The 21,406-nt window shown below is 36.1% G+C and overlaps 1 protein-coding gene across 5 annotated transcripts in view; it reads right to left on the bottom strand.

Moving 5' to 3' along the window:
• Window positions 1-21,406, bottom strand: part of ZZZ3 (zinc finger ZZ-type containing 3) — a 58,392-nt gene that overhangs the window by 4,944 nt on the left and 32,042 nt on the right. For 4 of the 5 annotated variants that reach the window (XM_039711343.1, XM_039711344.1, XM_039711345.1 and 1 more), the window contains exons 4-11: window positions 11,617-11,755; window positions 10,087-10,234; window positions 9,887-10,005; window positions 9,535-9,606; window positions 9,265-9,366; window positions 8,217-8,312; window positions 3,989-4,141; window positions 1,075-1,209 (exon numbers count right to left, since the gene is read on the bottom strand). In XM_039711343.1, coding sequence (XP_039567277.1) covers window positions 1,075-1,209; window positions 3,989-4,141; window positions 8,217-8,312; window positions 9,265-9,366; window positions 9,535-9,606; window positions 9,887-10,005; window positions 10,087-10,234; window positions 11,617-11,755 — 964 coding nt within the window. The remainder of the gene's footprint in view (window positions 1-1,074; window positions 1,210-3,988; window positions 4,142-8,216; window positions 8,313-9,264; window positions 9,367-9,534; window positions 9,607-9,886; window positions 10,006-10,086; window positions 10,235-11,616; window positions 11,756-21,406) is intronic. The other variant, XM_039711347.1, reaches the window with a different exon arrangement.

Genomic DNA, 21,406 nt, shown 5'->3' with positions numbered 1-21,406 from the left:
GTGAGGTCTGCCCAGCTCACAGACTGAATTTCCTGAGGGAAAACAGCCCATAATCACCTGATTTCTCAGCTTACTATAATGCATAATACAATCAAACTCAAATGCAAAGAAACTTTCAAACTTCAAATGCTTGACACTGTGTAATGTCAATTTACTTCTCAGGATAATTTTGTGTAGAAAAAGCAGTTTGTTAAAGTCTGGTCTGCCTGATTGAAGTTTAAAATTTTGGGGGGAAGAAAATTATTATTTTTAATAATATTATTTTAAAAATCCCCATGAAATGAAATACCAAACATACCATGCCAACTAAAACCAACAAAAATAAGAAGCACCTTGGTGCTCTAATAACTTAAATCTGTCAGAATCAAATGAGAAGGCTGTCTTAATTTTACAGTCAATTTGAACTGAACCCTGAACTAAAATAAATCCATCTCCATAACACTAAATTAGAAAACCTGTTCCAATAGTTACAGTAACCAGTTAGACACAAAATCCCTTGCAAAATATAAAATAAGATTTCCAGACTGCCCTTTCTTTCATGTTGTCTATTAATGGTTGGTTGTTGCTCGGACAACACATCAGTTTAACTTCATGGTTTTTTCCTTAATTTTACATAAATATTGTTTTATTTAAAAAATTATTAATCTATTACTCTTATCCAAAATATCTGTCCCTTCTTTGGCCTCAGGTGGAGGCAAAATTACTCCAAATTCATAATCACAAAATTATGATTAATAAATGACTATCAAAACAGAATGTAGTGTCAAATGGAATTCTATCTTGATTCAACAAGGCTCTAATACAAGCTGTATTTTCATGATGTGGTGAGAAAAAGACAGCATGTTTATTCATTTCCATATAACATCAGCATTCAGTGAAAGCTGAGCTACCAGAAAGACTGAATTACGTGGGCTAATTTTCTTAAAGAAAATGAGGGAAAACAGACTCAGTGAACAAGAACTAAGGAACCAAACTTGCTATAATCAACGAAATCTTTTCAGGAAATTCAAACCACATTCTCTTGGAAAACTTCTACATTCCACTGAGCAACAGAAGACCATCTCTGTCACTCACCTTAAATCCCACGTGCTGCACAAATCCACTTTCTGCATGCATCTGCTGGAGTTTCTGTTTCTTCAATTTTTTAAACTCTAACAGTTCTTTGTATTCAGGTAACTCTCGATAAGTTACTGGAATACTCTCTTCATCCTGTTCAATGTAAAAAAAACCCAGAAAAATATTCTTACTTCAGAATACAGTAACTAGTAAGACAGGAATTTGTTCCATAAATCACTATGTATGATTAATAGTGTTTAAGAAAATGATGGCATTATTCTAACATATTAGAAAAATATTTTTAAAACCTAACACCCATATCCAGTATTAACTTCTCACCTTTACTGGTAAGAATAAAATGCAATGAGAGGCACCATGCATGACTGAAAGAGCAGAACTCAGTTATCCAATTCCCTTTATCTCTTTACTGTCTCTTAACAGCTTATAAAAACAGATTGCTATTTTTTCATAAATTATGAAGCAGTTTGTCTCCCTGCAGGCCAGTGCAGACATCTTTGCCAGAGAGGTACAACAAATGGTTCTCTCTTTTTCAAAGACATGGAAATTCTGTTTTTTCTCACACAGTTTCCTTCAACAAAGCTTGAGGAACTGCTAAGAAAGGACAGAAGCTCTAATTCTAGTTCAGATGCTCATTTCAAGGTAATGATTTTATTATAGCAGTTGTAGTTGCTAGATGTCACCCATTTTCAAAGATGACAATTCTTTAGTGATGTAGAGCATTTTTCACATCCTACACTGACAGGAACCTTCAGGGAGGGAAAACAACTACAACTACAAGATAAGAGATTAAAATTCTTCTAATGCAGCCTGAATGTGTAATTTCCATTTCTTTTTATGAATCTGTGAAGATAGAAGATTCTGTATTATTTAGTAAGTTTATTAAAGGAAGTGAGGGAAAGAAGCTTTACTACATTTCTGAAAGGCCTTATCAATTATTTAATTGCAATTATGAACCTATGTAAAGGACTAGACTGTAAACTTCAGAATGGCTAAATGACACAATTCAGTTGTGTAGTGATAAGCTACATTTTCTTTAATATAAAAAAGGGATTCACCTTCCACGCAAATCTCCAAAGTTTTTCTGAGAAAAACTGCCAGTCACAAAATAACTCTATACTGCATAAAGTGTGCTTTAATAGCTTCCTGTGTGGACAATTCATTCCGGAATAGTAAATAGCTGTGTTCTAGAATAATTAGACTACTCACAAAATTAAGAAATCATAAGTGAAAAGGAATTGACCTCTGTTAGCAATAGTGGGTCTTCACTTGAAAATAACTTGTTTATACCAAAATATAATTTTCAGGAATAGTTATGACTGGTAATAATCAGGCAAATCTTTTTGTCTTTACACAGGAAAAGCATGTGATAATTCCACTATGAAATCAAAGAAAACATTTCTTTCCTGCTACACTGTTTTTCTTCTGCTAAATGACACAAAGTATTTTTCTCCAAGATAGCAACTGTCACTAAGAGATCTGACTTTCAACACTAGAACAGAATCCTGTGCATTCATCTTGAATATAGTTTACAATCCCTTTTTGCTTCCAAACTGCTATTATTTTTCACTGATTGTGGGGATCTTTTGGGTGACTGAGCTCCCCTGTGTCTTTCTACCTTACTGAAAGCCAGAACTGGATCTATCTAGAAATATTACTCTAATGAAGGAAGAAAAGATTATGCCAAGTTAAAATAATGCCACATGACCACTATTATCACTGCTATGGTGCTCTCACTAATTATGAGTTAGGGCACCACAGCTAAACCAAAATGCTTCAGGAAACTGCTCAGAACAATTATAAAATCTATATTTAAAACCAATACAGAACAAAACCATGTTAGCTCAAAAGCAGTTGCACTGCATCTCTTCCAATATGCATTTTACTTTCCAGGCCTCTTAAGATTCTTATTGGAATATGCAAAGTTATCAGGAATGGCTGTGGATGAGCTGGAAGACCATCACAGAGAGAACACAGAAAATGAGCACAGATGGGATTTAATACTAGGAAATAGGTAAGAAAACGTGATGCTTAAGGAAGACTATGCAGTGCAGGTAAAAAGTCAGGAAGAAAATGAATGGACTGACAGTAGGTGGCCTCAATACTTGTGTTATGCAACAAGGTTTTCACACACAAGATGTCACTAGGCTCACCAAAAAAAATACAGAATTAACTAGTCAGGTTCTTCAGTCTAAAGAAAACAGGAAAACCACAGTGATTCACACCAGCTGTGAAACTTGCCAAGCTCCCAAGCAGTAGGCTATAGTCCCTCTATGATTCTGTATGGAAATGGGAACAACATATGTCTAAATTCCTGTGGTATTATTGCATGGGATAAATTAGGAAAGTAGTACACTCCATGATGCAGCAATTCACTGGGTTAGGATGTCAACTAGAATCTGCCTCTAAGAATACATAAATATGCTTGTTGATTGCCAATTCACTCTGTTAGTTCACACTTTAAAGTGGATTTTACAAAATTCATAATTAATTCAGCTAGTAGAAGATTAAAAAAAAAACAGTGACGCCAATAGCATTTGAATTTTACCAGGGCTGTATGTAACCTTTCTAAAACACATCTTTAACCAGAATCCCAACTATATCATCTACATGATTTTCAAGCCTCTCTCATACCAGATCACTTACTAAAAATATGCAACTAGAACTTCTTCGAGACATTTCAGGACAAAACTGTTTATGACTTGCAGACTTCCTTCCTGATTTGGTCTAAATTCTTTGCTGTCAGAGGCTGTTACATTAATAATGTATTTATAATTCAAAACGGCTCATGATCTTACTACAATTTATTACTTCCTTGATGATATTTTATGGTGAAGAGGCCTTATCTATTAAACACTAAACAAGGTCAAAGTGACAGCAAGCAAGACATTCTCTGACTAATTAAATGACATACCGATACTTCCTCTTCTGCTGCAGTGTCCATATGGCTGTGAAAACTGCATCTGTCATCATCTTCATCCATATAAACTGGAGGTTCATGAGATGTCATGAAAGTTGAAGGTTTGAAAAGATGTTTATTTAAAGGATGTTGCCGTCTACTTGATGACTACAGTGAAAAAATGGCATATTTTTAAAAACACTCATTGGCTATTATTGAAATAATCCTCATTGATAAAACTCTGCCTGGAATTTGTTCTTTCACACTAAATGATCTATGATGCTTCCAAATACTTATATTTATATCTCTGTATCATGGCCTCCCACAGCTGCAGTGCTTCTCCCCCACAACAAGTGGAATCCAATGAGCAGTGCAGTACTTTGGCAAAAATGCAGCAAAGAAAGAGCCCTTACCATAAACCCCGACCATCTAAACAGGTGAGACTGACAGCAAAACAAAGTAAGGCTGTTACAATTTTGAAGACTGAGGACCAGAGAGCAAAAATAGTCAAAAACTTCCCACAGCATGTGAGATGAAGCAAGGAAGTAATTTTGCACAGGTCCAAGAGCCACAAGGTCCATGCTTGACACTCATCAACTTCTTCCACTTGTACCTCAGAAAAAACCCCAGTCTAGACTTATTGTCCCAGTGCAGGAGAGATAAAGCAATTCATTGCAATAAAAAGAGGATTCTAAGAGTTAGAAAGAACTGCTCCCTAAAGATTTTCCTTGCAACTGCATGAAAAAGGAACATAAAAAACATCAGGTGAAATAAATTACTCCATTAGTGCACATCTAGAAACTTTCAACTTTAATGCTGTCTGAAGCTGTAGAATGATGCCAGTTTTAAAGGAGGTTACTTAAAGGCACTCAGCCCCTATTACTTATTCCCCAGTGGGAGAATATTAGATATCAAAAAGAAGAATTTGGGGTGAATGAAACTGACTCAACCCCTTACTTAGCTGCTTTCCAGACTAGCATTTTGACATTTAATGTCAAAACTTACATTCCTCAACTTAAAAAACCCTACAGTGTGAATCAAAAACGTAAACATGAAAAGTGTTTTTTCTAACAATCATAAAAGTGAGGATTGTTTCACATAGTGCCTAGCTGCTCATACAGCTAAAGCAAAAGGAATACTTGCAATAGTTAGTACTTTCTCCTTTTTTAGCAAGAGCTTTTATCCCAAAAGTTTTCTGTATCAGTTACAAACTGTAATATTATAGTACAACCCGTTATCTCTTTAGAGGGATGTAGCATTATTTTACAGTTGTGCAAAGTTTAAAAAGAGAAGGCACAGATGACACCACTGATTTAGATGGAATGCATCTATGCAGACAGAAGCACCAGGAGGAACTGAGATTAGCTCTGCTCGGTCTTAATGGAAGAGATGAGTCTGTAGTAACAACTGGAAGGTGGTACCTCTGATCTGAAGAGCTACTATAGTGCAAAACCAACAATTTCTTCTAAGACTAACCTACTATATCTCTTGTGTTGGACTTTTCCAATTTCTACCTTATGATCACCAGCTACCTGTGTTTTGGTGCTTTTATGACTTCCCTTAAGATTTCCAACCTCTGTAAAATACGTTCATGTATAGATGGCATTTCAGGCTGAGCTGACAGAGTGATTTACATGTTCTGTTAACAGAAAACAGATCTGCATTCAATACTAGATCTGGAATCAGGAAAGGAAAACTCTGCCTATGCTTATACAGCAGCACTGCAATGCATAACAGTGCTGTGACCTACAAATTAAACTCAGGATTTGAATTTGCCTCCTTTGGTGAAGAATGAACTAAAATATTACTTAAAAGCAGACAGTTAAAGATCATTTTCCCTGTAGGAAATATATCTCTACATTAGGCTTAAAAGCAGGTGCACTAATGCTATTATGTAAGGATTAAATTGAAAATGATAAGCCATGATTGAAGAACTGAATACTAGTCGTAAGTCTCTGATCCAGCTTTATTTTCACCAGTAGTACGTAATGGTTATACAGGAAAATGAGCTGATGCATCCTGCTTAATTTCCAGTATCATTAGTTAGAATGATAGACTCACATCATATGAATAGATATACAAAGTTAACTTCAACAAAATGTTCAAAAAGTGAGCAGGCTTCTAACCTCTCCAGTAAGTACTTTAAAAAAGCATATTGAACAATCCCTGTGGAAAAAAATGCAAGTATTTTCTTGTGAAGCATCCCTTTTGACACAAATCTTTACATTACAGATGTCTATGTTTCTTATTTTCCCATGGGTATGTGCTTTAAGTATTAGCATCCAGTTTTCAAACTTCTATTACTGGCAATAAAGCAGATACACTGCAGTTACAGTTACTAAATATCAAAATTAGGACAGGCGTGACACAGGCTTCCAACAGCCCCTGCATTTCCTTTCTGCCACATCATACCTCCACTGGAGACCTGGGAGTAACTAAGCTGGCATGGTGCTGTCAGTCTGTGCTCTAAGCACACAGCTCTATCAGCAGGCTGAGAGCTCAATTTCTCCACATACACTATTCCACTTTTTCATGTTTTATTTCTTACACGGGATACAAATATAACACAGGGATGCTGCTTAATATAAACCAGGGCAGAATGACCTTACTCTTGTGACCTGGCAATAAGGATGTGAATCACACTGCTAAAACTGACCTAAATATTGGGTATCTTCTAGATAGAAACCTAAGAAAAATGTGCATGATGGGACTATTACTCTTGCCATGTGAGATTGTTAAGAATTTCAGAGAAAACGTGTTTTGCTCTTGATTGTACTGGCTTTGTCCACAGTGTGATCACTGTTCAAATTAGTGAAAAATACAGTTAAAATGTCCCACATCGACTGATTAAGTACTCCAAATGTTTATCAAATACAGTGATCTGCTGCCTGACAACATTACACACATTCTGTAATGAAGGTCTTTCCAAACAAAATTAACAGGAAAGAACAAAAGGCGTGACCAAGGTAACTGTAAGTGGTAGAGTGACATAAAGAACTGAATTTTCAACACCTGTTGAAATCAGCCACACAGTATTATTATACTACAGAAATTAACCCCAACTGTTTAAGTAATTTGGAATTCTGACAGATAATCTCTACAGTATTTAAGGTATCACTGTTTCCAGCTGGCTTTTTGGTTCTTCTGCCAGAAAGCACTTTTCCAATAGACAAAGTGGCAGACAGTCATGTCTGCACCCTCATTGCCTCTGTTTATAGAGCACAATAGTAGATTAAAACCCTGGTGAAAGTAAAATGGTATTACCATGGTTGATGGCAAACTGGAAAGGCTCCAATACAAGCACTTACTGTTTGCAGTAACTTCAGAGAATATGAGGAGACAACTAAGGGTGTGTACCACTTTAAAACATTACACACCAAATGTGGTAGATCTTTTTATCAACCCATGGACAGCAACTTTTGTTTCTAACCTTGCAAAGAACTAAGTCTGCAGGTTTGCCTTTTTGTAGAATCAATGGAAAGTTTACTCTATTATTTATTAGAAAATATCATGGATACCTGGATGCAAACCAGTAATGTTACTTCACAAAATGCCACTGTAAGGGGTTTGGAAGAAGTTTTGTAAATACTGAGTAAACAAAAAAACCCTCTCAAACCCAATAAATAAAATGTCCATGAAACTTGAGATGGCTCTCTTTTACTGTCTATAGACCTTATTAGTACCCAAGAGCACCTTGAAGATCATTTAAATCAAAATATGTGACTGATCTGCACAGAAATTTAGTCTTTGCTTTGGTAAATTAAGATTTTTTGGAACCGTATTTTTTCTCATCCATTCCAAGATCAGAAAAGCACTGTATTTTAATGGACACTTTGGCCTTAAGCCTATGCTGAGCTAATGCAGCATGCTCAGTTATACATAATTTTCTATGGTTTTATTAATAAGAAGAGTATGGTTCAGTATGGATTACAAGGCTCCTTATCTTTTCCCAAGAGGGTTTTCATTATCACTTCCTGATCGGTTATAGTAAACTTAAAAATGAGGAAGAAGTACCCCAAGACCATTATTCTACCCTGCCTGTTCAGCTGTAACCTAAACATTCCATCTTCCCAAGAGCTGTCACTGTGAAACCAGAATTAACATCCAATCCACTCCATAGTGCTACTGGCAAATGGATTACCTCATTTTGCAACTTCATTAATCTATTAAAAGTATTACTGATTCCAACTCAACTTCCACATAAATGCAAACAGAAAAACAGGATTCTGTAATATTGTCTCACCTTTTTGGAATATAAATATAAGTTTGGTGTTCTTCCTGGAACTGGAATACCAGCTTTAGTCAGTTTAATAAAATATTTCTGCACTCTACTGGCAACCTAGAAAAAACCAACATGCAACAACTCAATGTCAAATGAAATGTCTTCAAAGTTTTGCCAGGGTTGTTACATTGATTTAGAACAACAGGAAAAGAAACCTCTGGATTCTACTTTGCAACAACTACTCTAACTGCTACATATCTTGCAGTGCTGCATTTGTACTATTTCCAGATGTTTTGACAGCTTTCAGAGAAAAAAATTACCCTTCTTTAAAAATACGAAGAAGATCCTGCAAAAACTGTGATAGAAAGAACTTTAGTAGTTTACTTCCTGCTGCAGCTAAACTTCTTCTTAGCAATGCCAACTATGTTATCCATGGTTAGCACACAGAAAGTAGGTTTCCATTTATTAAATAAGCATGTCTATTTTTTTCAGACGTGGAGAAATAGAGATATGATCAGAAATGAGGAAATCCAGTATACTGAAGTACTTAACTATATTTTTATCTGAAATACACAAATGCAATAAAAGAAATTAAAATACTGTAAACACAAAACACCAGCATTTTTTACTTCTAGTCAAAATGGAGAAATTCTGTCATCTTAGGAGAAAAACTCCAAGTCAGATGCAGAAATACTTGATGTCCCCTCATCTGTGTCCTTCTTCTGTCTGTGACATTTACATGTCTGCCCATTCTAGAGTACTGAGGTGCAGGAAATTGGGCACTACAGTGTAACTCTGTCTGAGCACGGTTGGTGTCACTACAGTTGCTGTATAGAATTAAATTCATGATGTTAAGATCTAATGAACAATTAGGTTTGGCTTTGCCATGGGCTTTGGGGCACATTTAACATTCTTATGTGAGATCCATTGGTACTGGTGAAATGAACCTGCTGCTACTTTCTTAAGATGAAGTGATTACTGAAAATATACTGAATTTTCTTTACTGGTATTAAAGAAGAAAAAAAATTGAAGATTAAGGGATTACTTCTGGAAGTGTTTTACATGTTACCTGCTTTGCTGTTCTATTTCCCAGTTCATCTGCTATCTTCTGCCACCGTCGGGACTCTACCTCCTCTGGTGGATACTTCAAAAGCAATTGCTCCAGTTTTTTCTAAATCAACAGTGAAAAGGAATAAACACATTTTTCCAAGTACAGTTATGAGCTGTCAAATATCTAAATACATGATTCTGATCTCCCAAGTGCTATAAACATTATCACACCATTTGCTTTTATGCTCATGTATGTTGCCACAGCTACAAAATTAAAGTTTCCTGTTACCTGTTCCTCCACAGTCCACAGTTGGTTAAAAGTTTCAGGTTTGGTCTCATCACAAAGTCGCCCTCTTATCATCTGCTCAAATACAGGACATAAAATGGAATATATGTTTAGAAAAATTATAGCTCGGATAATTGATTTGAACCCTCTCCCTACTTAAGTTAAACCAAAGCATGAGACTTCAAAACAAAATTTGTCGAAACCAAAGCTTAGTTCCAAGATTTGAGTACAGGAATGGCATGAAGTACATGAACATTTGAAGTAACAGTTAAGACACATTCCATACTCAAAAGAGGAAAAACAAATTTAAAATTACTATTTTGTCTTTTTTATTTCTTTCCTTTTGAACAACTACCTGTGGACGACTGTTTGTGGAACCTTCTGGACCATCACTTAAAGGCAAGACAGAGTATGAAACAGACTCTCCATCCTTCTTGGGATCCAAAGGACTTTTTGGTCTTGCAGGGATACCTACTGCAGGCAACACAAAGGAAGAATTATTGAACTTCCACACTGGTCATTTCCTTCTTGTAACATATGCCCACTTTCTTTTACCTTTGTCAAAAATCAGCTTCACTCTCCTACTGTTACGTTTTCGGTTTTTGAATTCTCTCTCAAAGTTTCCAAGGCTAGTGGTGTATTGGTCCCAGGCAATCTCAGGGAGCTGAACAACTCTCTGAGGAAATGGAAGACCCATATCAACCTGAAAAAATAAGAATGAAAAGTAAAAAGCAATACTTAATGCAATCACTTTATATCCAAACCAAAACCTACAAATATTGAAATGCTCCAAAATCCAATGCTGCTTTTTATTTGACAGAAGAATGGAAAACCAGAATTTCTGAAGTGCCATGCAGCACAGTTTTTTTAAAGAGAAGGTGAGATCTTTCAAGAATTATACACAACAGTGCATATGAAATATGCAGCGGCACGGTCAATGATGGCTTATTGAGCAGAAAACTTTTGAAGTGTGCATCTCACAGCTCAAATCAGGTGTTTGACACTTCAATAACCTGTTTCTGACTGTCCTTTATTAAACAGACCCTTAGCTCAGGATGTGCACCTTTCTTAACCCAGGAACCCAAAAGATTCAGAGTTTTATCATCTGACACCTCAACCCCTCCCATCAAAGAGATCTATGCCTATTTTGCACTCATTTTGCTGTCTTCTGCCTAGAACAAAACTGTTGCAAAGCTCACCTCATTATTTAAAGGTCAACTGTAAGACTATCATTCCTTTGGTCCTTTTTGGACAAAAGTACATCAGAGTACTTGAAACTGTCATTAGTATTTCCCCATAAAATGAATATCAAATGCAACACTCTTACATCATGCATTGCTATTAACTCATCTCAAAAGAAAGACAACTACTGAAACCAAGGGGCTTACATGTGACCCAGGTATCTACAAACCTAGGAAAAGAGAACCATAACTTCATTCTTCACTGAAATACATGTTGCTATCACACTAGAAGGTAACCTTGTTTGCCAGTGGTAGATGCTGCAGTGATACAGGATTCAAGCTGAAAACATTTTTTTCAGCACTCCTGTTACTACAGGGGTTTTAAAGCTTGAAAAGAAAATGTTTCCTTATAGAAATGGATTCTCCTCTATCAGACAATGTTCTATTCTATTATCTGTAACTCAGGTATGTTTTCTAGTGTTCACTTTGGGTTTAGAATATGGACTACACTTCCTGCTCTTTAAACATACCCTACCAAATTAATTCAAAGCACAACATTTGATTTCTCAAATGAGAAAGATTAGAATTTTTTGATCTGATACTTCCAGTCACCTGTAGACTTCAAGTTGTCTTAAAATATCTACACTATAACCAGAAATATAACAATTACATTTCTACATACCAAAAAAAAGGAGAGGAAGCATACCTGATAAAATCATTGAAGACCTATGTCTTACAGATCCAGTAAGAAAGCAAAGAGCTATTTTTCTCAGCAGTTAAAAGATTCTAAGCTCATAATTTTTATGCAAGTATATATATCTATTCTTCAATTTCTACAGAGGCTGAATTACTAGTTATTAAAAAAAAATTCCAAGGAAGACTTAGGAAAAGTCCATAGAAATACCTTCTTCTGGAGTCTTTCCACAAATCCAATAGGATCTTTCAGTGCTTCTCTCTGGTGTCTGCCTAAACTTTCAAGGTCTTGAACTGCTTGAGTACGTTGAGCCTCGAGTACAGCAATCGTCTGTAACAGTCTCTGATAACTACAGAGACAAAGGAAAACATCTCACTGCAATTGCCTTTAAAAGTGACACCCCCCAGCTAAACACTAGCCATGGTTATCTGCCAGACCTACCAGATTTCATAGCTTATCTGAACCATTTCATACACATTTTTACTGAATTGAAGTAAAAATATATTAAATTAATTTTAAGATTACATGAATTTACATAAACCCATAAGGGAAAATATAAAAGTGGCTTCCTTTAAACCTGTAAATTCTACAGTAGCTGAAACAATATGGTATCAGGGACAAACTATTCATATTCTCAATAGCTGTAACCAACAGGCTTTGCTTACAAAGTTAAAATACCACAAACAAAATGAGCTAATTTCTCTTCATCAGCTTCCTTCTACCCCAATACAAGTGGCTGCCACAGAATTTGAACACTTCCCTCAACCATCCAAATGCTTGACAGGAATGGTTTATATACACAGCATTTCATAGGAGCCCCACCTCAGAGCAAAATATGAGAATCATTTTTGAAATGTAACAACAAATCAAGGAATAAGTAATTTGCAAAATAAATTCAAACCAGATTCCCCTAAGAATACAGAAGCTGAATGAAAATGTCAGTGTTCTCTCAAACGTGGCCCCCCAGAGTCACAGGCAATTTGGAGTGTCTATTTAACAGACACGTTCAAGCATCACTGCTGGGACTGTCATGCCTGTACCCAGTAATGAGTGCATTCCAAACTGGTTTTCATAAAGCTAACTCACACTCTGGAAACCATATGACATTTTAACTCAGCCTTTAAAAAACTTAACTACATTTAATACCTTTTATTAGCTTTGAAGTAAGAGTTGCCCACTTCAGTTTCTGAAATCCCATTGCTACCCATGGCCCCTGTTGTTGCAAATTATTATGTATTAACTTTTTTCATGCCAATGTTTTCTGACATTTAGTATTACAACTGTAATTTAGTTCACACAAAATACACATACTAATATCAGGTAAGAGCAGTTCACTAGAACAGTATTTCAGTATATTTTCTTTCTGTTCTCTTATTGCTAAAACAAAGACAAGCCTGGCACAATTAATTCCATAGGTACTACAGAAAAGATCCAGAGTTTGCTGAGGTAATTCAAGTTTTTTAACTGACTGCACTAATAATTAAGTAAGGGTTTAAGTGGATGGAAGCATACAGTCTTAAGGCAAAATACAGGCTTTGTACCTTCAAATATTTAAGCTTCTACCTGGACATTAAACTGCAGCCTTCTCCATGAGAACAAGTAATTTTCTTTCCACTCAAATGTAACATTTACAAACATAAAATATAGCTTGAAAGTTTGAAACTAAAATACTGAGCTTGTTTAAAAACAGTAGGACATGATTCTGTTATGAATTTATTATTATGTACATTCAGGTTCACATGGAAGCAAGACCTAAAATGCTTGTTTATTAGGCCATTAATATTGAATAGTACTGAATGTTTTCAGTTAATACTGAAAAAAATATATTTTTATATTTTCAGTATATACTACTGGGAAAGTACTCCAGTTTCTTCTAATCAAAATCACTCTGCATAAAGTGAGATAATGAATGTGACTATTCTTCAGCAGGTGCAAAACTAACTCCAGCAGCAGCTTACAGAAGCAGTGACACATCAGAACTGCCTGGGACAGCAGCACGGCTCAGGCTGCTCCAGGCAAGCAGGAGCCAGGGCTGTGGATGGAGGATTTTACCAGACCCTGCCCACAGCAGGCTCCAGGGAAATCAAACAGGCAGGATGCCAGCAGATGCAGCTGTAACAACACAGAAGAGCTTAAGGATACCTGGGGAGAGGATTTACCCTGGACAACAAAAAGCCTGTCTCCGTCAGCAGGTGCCCAAACTTGTGTTAACAGAGCTGCAGTAACAGAGGCTCAGCAGCTGCACAAATTTGCATCTAAAAAAAGGGCAGGTATTTAAATTTTTTTTTCTCAAATCATTTTACTTCATTTATTCAAATTGTATTTAAGCAATTGATTTTCTAAATGAAATTGAAAAAAAAGTAATAATTTCATTTAAAACATGTAAATACATAGAAGTAAAAAGCAATCACATGTTGGAGATTTAAATTAAGCGATAATTTAATGATGATTCACATGTGTAAAGGGAAGAAAGAAATCATCTTAATGAGGTAACTTTAAATAATTTAGTCAGAATGGAAAGAGATGAATTTACGTTTGGGGAAAAATAACACAAATCCAAGAATATTCAGCTTCAGTTACTTCCTTCATTAAAACATTCACAAGACCTCACTGAATTGGTCTTTGTGGAATTAAATAAAAATACAAGAATGTCAGGATCATTCAAAAAACAAGTCATAGGATACAGATCTGTGGCTACAGAGCAGCACTATAATTTGAGAAAAGGGGTTTTTGAACCAACTGTTCGACTAAGAGGTTTCCTAGCACTTTGTCGTACCTCTACTAAGATATGCATTAACTTGGAGCTATTTACTTTAACTTCAATGTTCAGTTTTTATGCATTAATATATTCTGAAGCCCAAGAATAAGACTACAGTTTTATCAAGTGAGTATGAGAAGTACTGAAATACACAAAAATAGGGATTTTGGGATCTTTCATTGCCTGGGGAAAAAAACTGAAAATACTAGTCCTGAAATACATAGTCTGCATACTCCATATTCTGGTACTTGCTGCAGAACTGCTTCTCCCTAAACCACTGCACATCCCTTTTAACTTTCACAGGACCTTTTAGTGAGCTGTGTGTCTGCAAATGTTCTTTTAAGATTTGAACATCTGCTATTTCCACAGGTTTGTACAGGCTCTCTCACCCTGTATGACTGTAATAAAGCCAAGTATTTCTCTGAAAAAGCTACAAGCTACATAAAAACACAAATACACTGAGCCCTTCCTTGAAGCCTCTGTCAATTCTGGTCTCTTAGCCTCAAATGCTCCTGCTGCATTATGCAAGAGATCATGTGAATGAGTAACTTCCAGGAGTATTTTTAAAAGTGGCTAATTCCACTCTCTATCTTTCCAGATTCTCTCTAAGTAAGCACAATTCCGATCCAAACTACTTCCTGCAGGTGTGATAAAATTCTCCAAAATAGAAAAAGTCTTCATTAAAAGTAGGTCATTAATCGCCTGCAAAACCAGCTCCACTCTTCAATGAGGCACTCAAAGAGCAACCACCTCTACATCATCCAGCTACAGTTGCATCATTTTCTCTGAAAGATCTGTCAGGAATTACCAAGGAAAATTATCTCACATCTTTTGCCAAAACCAAAGACTCTCAAGTAAACTCACAGACAGGTCCATTCCACTGACTGAAGTTACACTTTCCTCAGTGCTACATACTAACTTGTTAGCACATACAAAATCCAAAGCAGTTTTCTTTGCAGGAAAACATTCTCTCCATAGAATGCAATTCTGTTTCCACAATCCCAGTATTGAAACACTCTTCCAAGTTCTTACATCATGTTAATTGCCAGGAAGCTTCTGGATGGACACTTGAATCATTTCCCACAGCACAAAACAGTTTCAACAGAATCTCTGTTGAAAAACCTTGATTAACATAGGGTTTAAGGGACCAATATTTCAAAAAGGAAAGCTGCTTCTTACAGACTGACAGTGATCAGCAGAAATTCCTGCTGATTTGGTTTTTCTTTTGCAGTGACAAGTATTCCACTCTTCTGGATTGCTCCATGAAGTAATTATCACAGAGCAGAGCCAGACTTCTGGAATTCATGCCATAAGCAATTAATTCTTGCACAATTAATTTCCATGAATCTTGTTCTAAGTGATTAGGGACACAGCAGCCTCCTCTCTTCCCTGTGACAAAATCTGAGAAGAGCAGAGCTATTGCCTTAGTGAGACCTATGTCCATTCTGATCCCGTTAGCTCAGATCTACTTTCAAAATGCCTCTCCCTCCAGTCCTTCCCTTCTAACAGCATTTACATTTCCCATCACAGTACTCAGAGTCACATCACAGATTGCAGTTTCTCTATGTCAGGACCTAACAGCAATTTTTAGAAAACATTATATTAATACAGAATCAATCTGCCTTAACAATTGCATGTTTCTTAAGCTCTTTTTTTCTATACTAAATAACTTGGCACTGACCTATAAAAGGTGCCACATTATTCAGAATTTTTAAATAAATAATTTCCTTTTTAGAGTCTGTCAGTCACAGAGTCTCTCCGTGGTTTCTGCAGGTTTCCTCTCCCTTGAAGAGAACATCTTTAGCCAAATGAGTGATGTGAGCAACTGATAGTACAAAACAAAGATTTTAACTTTTAGGTAGCTAAATCAAATTAGTGGGAGAAATGAAGTGGCTGTTGATAACATTCACACCAATCAAAAAAAAAAATCAACTCAAAATCAATATCCAAAGTTAGCTGAAATTACTTTGGCAGCTACACTTGCTTTACATCACTCAGTACCTTGAAAAGATATGCACTTTGATGCCTAATCAAAAAGAAGTGATTTATCTTCTTGACTTCTAAAACGCTGTGCAGCTGATGGTCATCAATTTCCATGCCCAAAACTAAGTGCATTTCTTCAGTTATATAGGTCACAGCATGTTGAAATGTACAGTACCATCAATTCTGGGGGGCTCTGACACTAAAAATGAGTACTGTAATTTAGAAGTCCTCATTAGTTCTTGTGCAGGTAGGAACTGTTTTACAACACGTCTCATAATAAAACACCGCTAAAAAATATATCTATAAAAACCTTGTTATTTTGTATTTCCAAGAGCTCTGACACAAAACTGGTTATTAGTCACCAGGAGGATTTGAGCAAGTCTTTGTTTCATTGCCATCTGCTGGCACTCCAGCAAAGTACAGATTACAACCTGCTCTCCCATACCCAGGTCATTTATTACTCTGGACTTTGGTCTACTAACAGCAATTTTTAAAAAATTATTAGCATCCATCATTAGAAGCTAAGATGAGAAAGTACTGGATATTAAAAATGTAAAGACTGTAAATTATGTAGGAAAGGAAAACATTAATTGCACTTAGAATTTTCAAGTCACCCAAGGAGCTGTAGTTAAAGAAATTGGCTCCCTGGAGAAACCTGTGATTCAGATCAAACACAATCCTGCCATTTAAAAAAAGTGTGGTTTTTTGTTTGGGCTTAGTGTATTTGAGTTCAGAAATAACAGAAAATGCACCCAGCTCCTAAGCTTGGCCTGAAATCTTTGCTAGTGTCACAACACAGTAATTACAATACAGTAATTTGCAAGAGTTTCTTGCAAATTATTCTGACGTGTAACTAAGACTTTTAAAAATCTCTAACTGCATTCTGGAAGAGTCTAGGATTCAATGGTGGATGTGTAGAGCACACAACAGCAATGAGAAAGCACAAGAGACTGATGCAGAATGGCCCTTCTTTGATCCTCCTTCAGAAACAGAAATGAGTCAAAGGGTATAATCAATAAGAGCATACAGATAACAACCCCTGTCAGGGCTTGCAAAAGCACCTATGCCAATATATGGTGGATTTTTAGCTACCTAATGCTTTGGAGGAAGCAGCATATGGTGGATTTTTAGCTACCTAATGCTTAGACACTATGACCAAGGTAATCTACTTACAGGCTTTTCTGCAACTCCTTACTAAACTGCTTTCTACTCTGCCTTAACCTCTTTACACATACTGACATTTACTGGACTTTCACTATGCATATTTAATATACATGCTTCAGACATCTTAAAGTATTTCAAAGGTAAGTAAATAATTAAACTGCATCTCTATGTTATACATGAAACAAATAAAGTACATATTATATAGCTTCAAGTCTACTGAGCCAAGAATGGAACACAAAGCACTGCTTCTGTATGTCAGCCTCACACCTATTTAAAACAAAACAGAATTAACCCAAAAAGTACATTTTTAAAGGACATTTTAAAAAAACCAAACAAATCCTAAGGCAAAAAAGTAAATCATACTGCAGTTATTTACTGGGATGCAAAAGAACCATTTTCAGCTCAAATTTTACCTTGCTTTCAACAGCTTCAAATTTTGTGTTTCAACCAACTGAATAGTATTTTATTGGTTATCAACTTGTGATGTCCCATTCTTTGTTAAATTTTTAACTCTTCCCCAGAAACAGAACAACCACTTATTTATTTCCAGAGGCTTCATTCACATCAAGAGCTGTCCAACACACCCAGCAGGATTTAATATTAGCTGCACAAAAGCACCCTTATCAAATACCCACATTTCCAGCAACTTTTCAGAATTTTTAGTAGCAAGTAGGTCTCTGTGCCTCTAAAAAAACCACGGAACTTGTTTCAGTCTTGACAACAGAACAGCACCATCAGTCCTCTCCCAGTTGACACAGCTTTTTTATATTGACAGCACTCTAAACCATCTGCCTGCAGGACAGTGACATTCAGCAGGGAAGAAGATACAGGTCGCTGTCATTCCTCTATTTTCCAGGCTTGAACTGACATGAGACAGTGACAGAAATTGTTTCCTTCACAAATGCACAAAGACAGACTGACAGCACACCCCAAACTTTTTCTCATTCCCTCTCATAATCTCTAATGAGAATGGTCTCAATTCCTTTACTGAGGGAAAATATCACAGATTCCTCCAGCATGCCCACTTGGATATTCTTCTCTAGAAAGAAGCTGGGGAAAGCAAACAATCAGAAGCAGCTTTATTCCAGAGACACAGTAAGAGCACCCCATGTTCCCTTGAAACGGACCCAACTGCACAGAAATCCTCTGGTAAAACAAGCAGAGAAATCTGACAACACTGATCGTTGAACTCCTCCCACTCACTCTAAATTAGTTTCTGCAGGTTTTCACCCGAAGAAGACACACACATGCACTCAATTATTCCAGTGTATATTCTTGCTATAGGAACAAATTAACATATTCCCCTCAAGTACCTGTTACAGTGATATCTGAATATTAGAACCAAATTACAAGAATATGATCTACAATCATGAGTGGCTGAATTTCTAACAGCAATACAAAGTATTATTCATCAATCTTTTTTGACTAAACAAGTGGAAGGAAAGTTAGAAATAAGGAAGAAAATTAGTAAAATATGTAGTTTTATTAGTACTCACTGTAACAAACCATGGACAAACACAGCTGGTCCTCGGCTTAGGAAACTTTCAAAGATTGCTATACAAAACAGCAGCAATATTTTTACTTTGAGCTGTCCAAAGCAAAATAGAAATATGCAATAACAAAAAATGAAAAACCAGCTGGCTATTCCTACCAAAAACAAAGTTTTAAGGAAACCAAAAAGTAGGACCTTTCTAGCTCTCAAATGCATGAATTGTACCAAAGGAACAAGCTAGTACAATATGTAGTACGTGTACAATTTCTTTTTAAAAGATACTGCTGGTTAATTTTGCAGTTCATACTAGAGATGCTGTTAAAACTTGAAAGGCCAGAACAAAAGTTAAAATTAGTCATGAAGCGATTTCAAGCCAGGTTAGTTAAAACTGGCAAATAAAGACAATCCATTCTTAAAGCATATGGCAGTCACTTTGTTCCTGTCTTCTTGGTGGCATCATTATGCTATTATGTAGTTAATAATGGTAACATTAATTTATTCCTTGTTTCACCACACAACTTTACACTGACATAACTGGTATAACCACAATTTTCTGCTTTTAAGTGTCCTTGTGTCAGCAGCCAAAACCACAGCCTGAGCCTCACTCTCCACAAAGCTGTGCTGGGTCAATACATTACTGGCCCATCTTTTCTTGGCTTTCTTGCTCTTTTTTTTTAAATCAGGACTGTGATTCCTATGGCATTTCATATTTGTTTCCAAGTGGTATTTCCTACACCTCAAAACCATTTTTATTATGTATTGATCCTTAACTTTCCAGTTTAGATGAATTTACTAATGAGCATCCTTAGAACAAGCAAATGAATGCTTTTACAAATGAGCATCCAAATGAACAAGCAAAACCAATTTTCTACATTTTCTTGTATTAATGGTAAGCTCTACCAAATGAACAAGCAAAACCAATTTTCTACATTTTCTTGTATTAGCATAACAGGTTTCTTGCTGCTTGTGGTTGGAAATTTTTTTACATTTGTGTATTTTTCCCTCCATGATTTTTGGTCCGTGTTGACCAAAGAAATTGAGAAGACAAACTGAATTCTTGTGCATTCTCCAAAAACTGGCAGCTTGGAAAGGAGATGAGACAATAACTACTGTCACTACAAGAGACAGGCAAGCAGAATTCAACTGTTACTTGTCACAGTCCTCCATCAATCCATCACCCCACAGATCCAGAGGTACCACACCAAGGCAGCCAAAAAGGAAACATCTCTGCTCTGGATAGTTCATACTCTCTTCCAGGTGTGGACTGCTGCAACAGTGGGCTCTTGGAAGTGCCTACACAGATGTAGGCAGAAAAAGGAGACAAATAAGGAAAGAATTCAAGGGGTAAAGGACACGTCATAAAGAAATCAAGCTTTACTTTCCACAGGATGCACTATTTAAGTGGAGACTGCACTGTGTTTGCCAGTGCTGTTCACTGGGATGATGCTGTGGCTGCCAGCAAGATGCCTCTGTTCAGGGAAGAAAAACGAATGTGACAAATGTACCTGACATTTAATGGCTCCCAGAGCGTGCCCATTCCTAGGGAGCAAGAAGCAGATGCAGCACATGCCTAAGGCATCACCTCTTACAAGAGCTCAAGTCTTTACTGAACAGTTTATGTAATTAAAAAATATGATTCTGTGACTACAATATTCTTAATCAAGCCTTAATCTTTAGTCCTGCAAAAATTTTGTGTCACATAGCTTTTCCTTTGACAATATGTATAGACAGAAATTACCTTATAGAACATGATAAAACAGTAATGCTGGCAGTAAAAATTTCTCAATTTACTTCATATGTTAAGCTGTTGTAAAATACAAGGACTTCATAAATAAATGTGGTTGCATGCCTGTTATACTGTCAGATTTTAATAATACAGAGACCAATTTACCAGACAATAGAAACTACTCTCTGTAAAAACACTGACTTTCCATGCTTTAGTTTTGCATTAATAGATAATTTTAAAAAAGTATCACTGTATGCCACACCAGTTTTGTGGAACATAGGATGAATATAAATCACATTGTAATCCAATGCATGTGGCATTTATGCTTGGTTTCCTAAAATTATTAACTTATCTTTATCTTCACTAAAATTGTATACTTCATCAGTTCTTTTATATTAGTGATATATTCTACAAATTACTCAGGGGCATGGATTAAAACTACTACTATGAAAAGTAACTTGATTTACACCAATTCCCTTTATTCCTAAAGATGAAACAAACTCAGAACATACAGCCTTTATTTATAAAGCTGATCTATTATTATTAGCCAATATATTTGAAGACAGACATAGATATTTTTATCTTTTCCAGTTAAGGAAAAAACCATGGTGCAGGTAAAGTTAGAATATCAGAAATTTAGAAAGAGGACATTGCAGTCACACTTTAAGAAGACTGTGTTTAAGGCAGTTCTCAAATAACTGGTATGGCAAGGTACACTAACTCCCATTCTAACAATTCAAGTGCAGTAAGATGAACTTTTACACAAAACTGCTTTAACTTGATTCCGTAGGCAGAAAATTTGTGACTGAGTAAAATATAGAACCTATGCCATAAGAAATGCTAAAAATGTTATTCTTTCTCACATTCATACAACATT

This window comes from Passer montanus, unplaced genomic scaffold, assembly GCF_014805655.1.
Source record: "Passer montanus isolate IOZ18808 unplaced genomic scaffold, ASM1480565v1 scaffold25, whole genome shotgun sequence".
Classification (NCBI taxonomy): Eukaryota; Metazoa; Chordata; class Aves; order Passeriformes; family Passeridae; genus Passer; species Passer montanus.
Note: the sequence above shows the minus strand (reverse complement) of the source record. Positions and strands in the feature narration are given on the sequence as shown.